We start from the raw sequence: 10,528 nt of genomic DNA on the forward strand, positions 1-10,528 counted from the left end.
TTGAATTAGGCTGCAAGACGACGGCCTAACCATGACACTGTCAACGCATTTTTATCGTAAATAGATCAACAAAAAAATTAATGTATGAAAAGTGCAGTAAATTCGATTGACAATTTTTCCTTTTCGTTTTTATTTACTTAATAAATTTGAAATTGTTAACATCATCTATTAGTGAAATTTTAAATTTGGATTTAAAAGTTCTATAACATTTAGCGGAAATTAAAACCAATAGGTTGGCTAAAAGATTATTAACCGAGTAGGTAAATAAATTATAGTGAAAACACAGTCGCTTTCATAAATTTTTTAATGAAACGACAAACTGTGAAAAGATAATTATTACAATTAATAGACGGCAAGTCTTCGGCTTACTTCTAATGAGTTTGTCAAACTTATTTTTAAAATTGAAATTATGGGGCTCTTCCTACCCACGAATATAACTGCTATATAAACAGCACAACGTTCCAATAAGTATTTCCATTTGAGGATTCCTTTTTCATCGTCGGACATATTAGAAAATTCGCGAGCCTCAAATTAAAAAAAAATTATTGAAAAATGTATAAACAAATTTAGATTTTCTTATTTACTTGAAGTATTTTTGTCTATATATTCAACACTAGATTTAATTACATAAATACTTACAGTACACCCTAATGCCTGTTCTGCAGGATGTCCACTAAGTCTGCAATTTTTTAACGAACCTGTGTGATCCGTTAAAGTTAATTTAATGTCAAAATTAAATTCTGGATCGGCCGTTTCATTTTCAAAAACGGTGGGACATTCAGAATTCACACATCTCGAACTTTTCATTTCCATTTTACATTTCCCGCTAAAATTATAAATATTTTCTGTAATAAATTAAATTGGAACATCTGGAACCGTTGATGCTATTCATACTGAACACACTGTGTACAGTACCACTACACCAACACTCACAATTAGACTGTATGACGCGCGTTACAATAACCAAGTTATCGTCTTCAGAGGCTGAAGGTAAACTGTTCAGTCAGACAGTGTAATTGTGAGTGTTGGTGTAGTGGTAGTGTAAACAGTGTGTTCAATCTGTAATAAATATTATTAATTTATCTATGGTGATAATGTAATAACTTTGAAGGCTATTTACAATAAATTAAAGCCATGTGAAACTGGAAGTGAGTTAGTAAGAGCGAGAAACATTCGGAATATACAAATGAACATCAAGTGGGCAATCTGGTTAGTTCAAACAGGCAATTGTGTTACCAGAACATTTACAAAACAATATGTGATTGAAAAGACCAAGAGAAAAGTTTTGGTACATAATTGGTTTAGTTGAAATATGTCGATAGTTGGAATATCAGAAGTTCTCAAGCCTTGTAAGAATTTCTATGAAAACGGAGTAAACCCTTGAACTTTTGTAGGTTGAAGTTTTGGGCGTCTGCAAGCAAATTCGGTGTTCATAAGCCACGTCTGCCTGTCGAGCAGGTCTCGCAACAACTGCTCTGGGCGGGATTATATCGGACAGTTCGGAAGATCATTTGTCGTAGTAGTATGGGTAGGTTGGCGGACTTTCTTCTATGCTCTAAGCTGTCCAAGTTTCTGGTCAACTCTGGATCGCCTATAAGTCAAACTGCTGTCTTCTGTATTGAGTCGAGCATTATCAGGATATGCTTGGGAGCCGAGCATTATCAGGATATGCTTGGGAGCCGAGCTTCAAATGTTCGAGCAATATTCCAAAGACGAACGAATCTGGGCCTTGTAGAGGATTAGAAGCTGTTGCGGAGTAAATAGCTTTTTGGTCTTGAAGAAGACTCCATAATTTTTTTGTGAAGCTACCTGGGCTAAATCGGCCACGTGACTATGCCGGGATATATTGCTTCCAACCTCAACACTCAACAAGCGAATTTGCGGTGATGGTGATATTATATGTTTAGACAGGACCAAATCCTTTGCTGCATTAAATTCAATCAGATTTTACTTACACCCCAATCCAGAATGGTTTCAAGATCGGTATTGATGGTGGTGATCGGTTGCTACCTATGGATTTGAGTGTTGGCCAATTTTATCAGAGCTGTTGATTTGAACGACACCAGTGTGTTAGAATAGCAAATATGCTGGATTACTATAAACATATACAAAACTTCCAATGAGAGTTTGAGTTTAAACAAAAACTGAAGTAATCTTTAACATTTTTCTAATGGTTATGTCTTGAAACGGTTGCCGTAATGATTGTCTATTCTACGGGGGTGAAAAAACTGAGTGAACAGCAGATTCTTCCTCTTCAAACCAAAACTTCTATTTCCTCTTGGCAATTTTCTTTTAGTATATTCGTCTTTTGTACTGCTCTACTACAACGTCATGTAGGGCAATAAGCGACGTCATGAACAATCACTTTTTCTGGTAGGTTTTCCAAAGTATTTGCGAATGACGAAAAATTACAACCTTAAGGTTTGTATTTTTCAACAACTTGATTTATACTGTCTTCCTTGGACAACACTAGTGCTTTTTGACAACTTGATTCACATGCTGGTCCATGGGTTGAGTGGCGTGACATTCGGTGGCCAGTACATGACACGGATACCCGAACTTTTTAGCTCATCTTCATCCGGGTGACCAGGGCAGTTATCCAAAATGAGCAGAGCTTCTATAGGCAGTTTCTTTATTTGTTATCGACGGTAAACGTCCTGAGTCATCCAACCTTTGCTCTGGTTTGTATAGTCAACCTGTAGATTGACATTTTTGGAAGGCGTTGGATTTTTGGTCTTGGTTTAATTTATGTGTGCCAATCGCATTAGAACATGACAAACATTATTGCTTTGGCTAGTTTTCGACCAGTGGCACTTGCTTCGGCATGATGGAAGTTTTTATTTTTGACAAAAGCCGCCGAAACATACCACTTTCATTTGCGTTGTAAACTTGGTCGGGAGTTGGGCCTAATTCCTTAATAACGTTTTTATATTTCTCAATGTAGGGGTCGACTGCTGCAGAGTTTTTCACCTGTCATACTCTAAACACGAATTCCAAAACGCTTTTCGAATTTTTTTCGGCCATCCTTCGCTGGCTTTGAAGTCGATTTTTTCGACTATTTTCTCGTACGAAAATCTTGCTTTTTCATTAACGATTTCGTTATACCAAGCTTAGAGATTATCTTCAACCAGCGGGAACTCTACAGTTTTTCTCACATTTCCACAATATCAATATTTTTACCAAATGACTTAATCTCTTCACTGTTGTTTCTTATATCATGTATCGTGGCAAGGTCAACACCGCATTCCTTTGCAAGGTTAGTCAACTGATCACCTTTATCAAGTTTTCCAAAATTTCATTTCTTTAAAGTGTTGATGTTTTATGTTCTTGACTACACTGTACGACTACTGACAGGTAGAAAGTGTTTCCATCAGTGCTGAGCGACCAGTCTGAACCTTTATCCCCTCCACACCTACTTTAGGACAGGAAACGAAAAAAATCAGATTACTGGAGGGCTAGACTATCATAGTGACGGATTACTGAACTTTTACTGTATCGGCTAATCTAATCTTCTAATACGGCCTTATTTTCAGTCGATAGAAGATATGAAAGAGAAATCACGACCATTTCTGAAACTAGATTTTCAAAATATTTTGATTAATGGGTCTATTTGTTATCAAAAGGAGCCTATTTTTGAATACGATACAATAACAATTTTAAAATGTTGTATATGTTAAATAAACAAAAAACTTATGAAAATTTTAGGTTAATTAATTTAGGTAGAATTAACTGACCATTTAATTGAAAGCGTTTTTGAGAGTCCATCTAAATCCAGATTGGAAATGAACGTATACAAAACAGCAGTAAAGTGTTTGATTTCTCCATTAAAATCATTTAATTTATCATGAATCTGTTTAACATTCATTACATTTTGTATCAAATTTGCTGAAATTTTAAATTAACATTATAAAAATCAGTATATTTATATCTACATACTTACGATCTGGTAACGAATTAATAATTTGATCTACTATGTCGTAAGTTTCAATTGGAGCATCTTTGGCATAGTTGAGCAGCATTTGAGCTTCTCTACCATTAGGATTTTCGGTAATAATTGTACAACCTGTTATTCTAGCTATGAACTGTCTTTGAAAATTCGACCATTGGATCTTTAAATCGGTAATGAAAAGAACAGTTTGTTTCGGTATCCAGTGTTCGGACCTTTGAAATATTTACTGGTTAACAATCGGTATTGGAAAATGTTTCGTGCTTCATTTTGTTAAAAAAAATTGTTCTTAATACAATAGGGACAGTCATTTGAGAAACAGAAACGCCCCTTTACCATTTTTGGCCAAAATTGACTTAAATATATTAAATTGTGGGTGAAGGCTAGGCAAATTGTTAAGGTACGTCGTGAATCAAAAAATAAACACTTATAGTTAAAGGCTTCATTGCCTGTTAATAAAAATGACAATATTACAGATAACATAATACGTCTGTTCAACTCAGCATCTTACATAGAACTCAATCACAAGCCGAATCGTGCGCATTTCAAGTCTGGGAACAGGAAATAATCTGAAGGGGCTAAAACTGTCGAATAGGGTGTATGGGGTAGCAATTCAAACTTTAATTCATTAATTTTGGCCATTGTAATAACGGATGTGTGAGCTGGTGCATTGTCTGATTTCTTCGCTCAAACGTTGCAATAAGTTCGCCGGAAATAGTTTTTCCTTTTTCAAGATAGTCAATGAAAATTATCCCACGAGCATCCCAAAAAACCGACGCCATGACCTTGCCTGCAGATGTATGTATATTTGCCTTCTTTTGAACCGGTTTTCCATTTTCAGTCTTTGATTGTTTCATACATGGTTGTGAAAACATCTTCACGACGCTGTTTTTGTTTCATTGTGAGCAAACGCGGACCTATCTTTCTCATATCCAAAATTTCAGTTAATATGCGATGTATCGCACTTCCTGAAATGCCTACAAGTCCTCGTACTCTCACACTCTCAGTCAACGATCATTCATTACCGATTTGTGAATATTCTTCAACGTTTCTGGTGTCGTCACCTCATTTGGTCGACCACAGCGATGCTGGTCTTCGTACGGTCTCATTTAAAGTCTACTGCCCAATATTTTACCATTACTAACGAAGGAGCCGGCTCACCCAGAGTAGATTGTAATTCAGCTTTTATATTTGTTGGACTAATGCCTAATCAAAAAAAGTAGTGTTCTCATAACGACGACTAATTTTCTCCACGTTTACATATTCACTGAAAACGTTCACTGTTGATAGCTGTTAAACAAATACTAAACAACGTGGCATCTTCAAACTCAAAACATATGCTGTATAGGTCTAGCTGTAGGTCAGGCTAGATACAAACTAGCCAGTTTGGCCGGACATTTTGGTAAAAAGGTCGAGAAACCCTAGATTATTAAGGATTGTGTGTAAACTCCATCTCTTCAAGTTAAACAATAAAAATAATTATTTAATTTTTGGTTGGTAGAATACTAAGTTCCGTTTCTTTCAAAATGAGGTTGTAAAAATCCTAACAGGTCGAATGTTTTGAATCAAATTCTACAACCAACATTTTAGCTACAGTGTGTTATTTTGATCATTGCTGATCTATCAAGTAAAAAACTTTTTCAACGTTTGCGTTATGTCCTGGGATCGCAAACAAAAAATTCTGAAAAGCAATCTTGACTATTCATCGATTTAAAAGAGACTACACATTTCTTTTGTGCGAACAGTTATTGTCATGAAACTTTTAAGGTTTTGTAGTTGATCACAATATTTGCTATCGGGCGGGACTGCCAACTGCCGGAGCGACCGACAGTCGACTCACCTGCGCTCGACCACGCTCGGCGCTCGTTTGTTTGCGAAGCAGAGAAAGCCTAACAAAAGCAGGACACCGTTTGTATATTAAATAGTAAACATTATGTTTATCTTTAAATTCTACTTCCTTCAATCCTAAAAATGTTAAATTTTATATAACTAACCTCTGAATAATATGATTTTCCCAAATTTCCAATTTCAGACTTGGACTGGTATGATCAAAAACATCCACAGTTCTAATCGTATATGTTTCGTTATTATTTCTGGATGAAACATTTCGAATTTCAGATAAACCTTTAACTACCACCAATATATTAACATAACCTATAAAATCATATATAGTAAATAATCCCAAATGCTTGTTATAACTACTTAAGTGCGGACAAAGTAAGTACTTAGTATTGTTTACCCGTTTATTTAAAGATCTTGTTGCGAACGCCCTGGATCCGGTCCTGCTTAGATGTAGTGGAGGTCTGGAATTCGGCGAGGGCGCGCGGCGCCTTTGACATACTTATAAACCGCGGAATCCGTTTGTTATGGTGAGCGGTTTGTTTGCATTGTTTATTTTGAATGGTTTCTAGGAAGATCTGTTTATTTATTTGTTTTGTTTCTTTGTTTTTTTTTTACTAAAATATCTTCTATTCTCGAATTCGCGATCTTTCTTTCTTTTCTTTCTTCTTGATGTTCTCATCAATCGTTGTCTTTTTATCCTCTACATCTAATTGTATCATCTCATTAATCATCGTCATCTTGTTTTCGATATCCGATTTTAGAAATGACATTCTGTTTTCCACGTCAGTAATGTCAACTTATTGACAAAAATATCATTCTTCAGAGTTGAAATATCGTCCTTCATGTTCGAAATATTGACATAAAAATTGTCGAGATGGCACCCTTCATTGTCGAAATATTCTCGTCAAAATAAGCGGAAATATCGTTTTTCATTTCAGAAATTGAATTTATTAAAGTGGAGTACTAGTCTTTGAATAGTTTCTGGATCAAATCAGTCACTTGCCAGTGCCGCTTTGAGTTTTTCTATTAATTCACTTTTCGTACCAAACGTTTCCCACTCGCGATAATCCAGTTCGGTTTTAAGTTCTGTTATTTTCAGGTCACTTAGTCTCTTGGGCATTATTTATTTACAATACCCCACACCTAACACTAATGTAATGTTTTTCTTATTTATTTATACGATTTCTATTCGTAGGATTAATTAATGACAACTGTTTAAATACCTTACACTACACTCAACTAATTTATATAATTCACTTATCACTATCACTCAACTAACTTGAATAATTTATTTGATTTCTTCGATTACTTTCTATTTCGGTTTGTTCACTACGACTATTTATTATAAACTAACTAAACTGCGCTACACAATCCCCATACATATTCTAAAAGAATCTCAAAACTTTCAGAAAACAAAGAAACAAAACAAACAATCAAACAGACCCTCCTAGAAACCATTCAAAAGAAACAATGTAAACAAACCGCCCGTCATAATAAGAACTTATACAAAACAAACATCAAACGGATTCCGCGGTTCATGAAAAGTATGTTAAAGACGCCGCGCGCCCTCGCCGAATTCCACAACATCCAGGCAGGACCGGCTCCAAGGCGGAGACGCAACAATACTCTAGTATTTATAGAAGGTAGTCAAGAGAGGTTTTATGGGGGAGCTAAGAGGGCTTAAATCTCCCTCGCGATTTATTTTAATATTAGGGCTAAGTACACATGAAATATTAAAACTTTATGACATTTCTAGATCCGCTTCTTTAAGTAGTTATAAATTCAATAAAACTATGATTATTAATTTCCTTCAAATTAGGGATGTTATATAAGATATTACGTGTCATTTTTATGATCTTGTATTAGTTTGAGTCAAATAAATACTCGCCTTGTATGGAAGATCCTCTGTTATGAATATCTCTTAGAGGAACGAATCCAGCGAGGGGCTTTGTGGGAAATTTAAGTAAACTCGAAAAATATTCAACATTTGCTTCATGTCTAATCAAAGTTGATTTTTCTGTTAAAGTCAAACTGTATGGGGACGTTACCATAGGCAGAAATTGTTCACTAATATCGTCTAAATTCCTTATTTTTATAATAGGGTTTATTAAGGCAACTGAAAATATGATATTGTTCAGTAGATTTCATTTATTGACGCTCAAAATGATGCAATAAAAATCTCAAAGACCGTTGTCAATCATTAGGTTTTTATATTATCACAGATTTGTTACCATGTGTTGAGAAGTAAATTAATGTTATTATTTTGCTCAATTGCAATCATCTACATGACAAAAAAGGAGGAAAGTTTACTATTAAAATGAAAAATTGCAACCGAAATTGAAGAAAATGCTACTACAAAAATCAACAATAACTTCCTAATAAAATTTTTTAATTTGTCATCTTATCTCCCAAAAGAGTAAGTAATTGTTAATTTGACTGACAAAGCTTCCCGAGTATCAGATACTGATTTTATTATTGAAAAATAAAAACGTCACTAAAAAAAAATAATCATCCAAAAGAAATATTCGAAAAAAATAGTTATTTATGTAACAAATGTGTAAAGTAGCCTTTTTTCGACGAATGTGAATATTTGACATGAGTCGAATAAATGCCTTCACACACGAATTGTATACACTATTGTTTCTACTTACGGAAATTTGATTAAAATACAAAAGTTTAGTGGTAATTTTCCTTATAAAATATATTATATTTATCAATATTTTGAACATTAGAAGATTAGAACAAATTAACAAAAAATTCTCGAAATGTATAAATGCCACCTGAAAATAATGATTACTACTTAGATAGAAAAATAAAAAATGGCATCAGAGCGACTTGAACCTGGGACCTGCCGCAAGTTACATATGAAGTAACAGCTGACAGCGTATAACAAATGTGATGACTTCGCGGAAACGCAGAAGATAATAAAAACTGTATTTCTTTTAATAATTCATTCTTTGTTCTAACGTTGCTTAATAAACATATATTGTAATTGTAATTTTTGTTTTTAAAAATCCAAATTCGAAGTTCTAATATATAATTCGCATGTGACTACTGTAGCCACTACAGTACGGAGGCCTTAATAATACGTTTTTTACGCAGTACTGCTTAAAGTATGTTTCTTGTGTGTCTAAAGTACGTACTTTACGCACGATGTTGAGAATAGAGTTTATAAAAAAAAAAGATGTATTGAATTAGTGATTTTATTTTAGTGTGTCATTCATGCCAAAAAAAGAAGAAAACAAGTAACCGCCTTTTAGACTAGAAGGATGAAACATGTGATATTAATTACAAAAATAGTGTATAAAATAAAATAACATGAAAACATCAACAGAAAAAAATTAATATGATCAAATAAAAAACAAAACAGATTCTAAACTTGAAATATGAAACACATATGTTTACTATAACATCATGTAAATTCTTTCTAATAATTGTGAACTTGTTTACATAGAACAAACGTCAATATTTAAAAAAGAAAGAGCATGCATTCGATAAAAAATACTTGTAACACAATCAAATATAAAAATAGATAATCTGTAGAAATATCTATCTGAGATGTAAAATTTCAGACTCTATCTATGACTAGCATATTCTTAACACCAAATAAATAAAGAATCTCAATTTAATTATTAATTTCTTGAAAATCAATGCAAACAGTTTGATACGTTTGAAATTATATTATTGAAAAAGTAATTTTTATAGAAAGAACTCTGGTCAAAATATCATATTGTAAAATTTAAAAAGTGACATCACAAATATTATTTTCAGCATTCCAAAAAAAACGTGTAATTAATGATTTTTTAAATCTTAAATAAATAACTTACCGACATCTCCAACATTAAACTTATCATTTGCTTGAAATATCACTTCAGCAGAACCCCAGTAAGTGACGTTTATGTAATCTTTAACGGAATCTCTCAAAGTAAAATTCCAAACTGCTCTGAGAACTCCATGAACATTTAATTTTGCATCCGTAAATTTACGAGGTTTTTGTTTTCCTATTATTGCCCCAACAATAAGAATATTTGTTAAATATGGATTCAAATCTTTTAAAGTAGCTCTTTGAACAGCAACTACATGTTCGTTCATTTTCTCTTTTCTTAAACTGACAGGAAAAACGCATTCTTTTGTTTGAATTCGTTAATAGCAAAGCCTACTTTATCGACGTAAATCCATCTTGAAATATTCGCGATGTCTCGAAAAGAATATTGTACTATCTAATCTAGTAGGTTAAATTGAAATGTCAAAATTTTTTTTCACTCAATTATTCATTTCAATAATGTTCATATATCAGTTAGGTTGTTAAATTATAGTTTCTGGTGGTAACGATTCCTGCATTTTAATTATTAGTGACTGTTTGTTGTGTTTGTTCGACATTAGCCTTCTAAATAAACTAACAAAAACTATAACAATTCGCAGCAGTGGCAGTGGTGTACCGATGATTTATAAAGGGGTGTATGAGTTTAATCTAAAAAAACTAAATTTTAATATTAAATGAATAAATTGGCATTGTTTATTAAATTGGTGGTAGCTGAGATAGAATTTGACGAATAAACATTCTACATAAAGAAGATACTAAACTGTAAGTATAAAGTTAACCTATAAATAAAATATGTTGAATTTGAATCCTGTATATGAAATTTTTATATAAATTTTTAATGATTTACAAACTAAATGTATTCATTAAATATTTATGTCGGCGATCATAGAAATATTTATTAAGCATTGGAACTATGA

The 10,528-nt window shown here is 33.1% G+C and overlaps 1 protein-coding gene across 1 annotated transcript; it reads right to left on the bottom strand.

The window, feature by feature from the left end:
* Positions 1-290: 290 nt before the first annotated feature.
* LOC130899917 (meiosis-specific with OB domain-containing protein) lies at positions 291-10,150 on the bottom strand. The gene is made up of 7 exons (XM_057810101.1): positions 9,616-10,150; positions 7,677-7,904; positions 5,941-6,100; positions 3,941-4,161; positions 3,735-3,885; positions 640-826; positions 291-525 (listed from the first exon to the last, which is right to left on the bottom strand). Exons 1-7 carry the CDS (start codon positions 9,878-9,880, stop codon positions 343-345), a joined length of 1,395 nt encoding a protein of 464 aa, XP_057666084.1. The 5' UTR covers positions 9,881-10,150; the 3' UTR covers positions 291-342.
* Positions 10,151-10,528: the final 378 nt, after the last annotated feature.

This window comes from Diorhabda carinulata, chromosome 12 (genome assembly GCF_026250575.1).
Source record: "Diorhabda carinulata isolate Delta chromosome 12, icDioCari1.1, whole genome shotgun sequence".
Classification (NCBI taxonomy): domain Eukaryota; kingdom Metazoa; phylum Arthropoda; class Insecta; order Coleoptera; family Chrysomelidae; genus Diorhabda; species Diorhabda carinulata.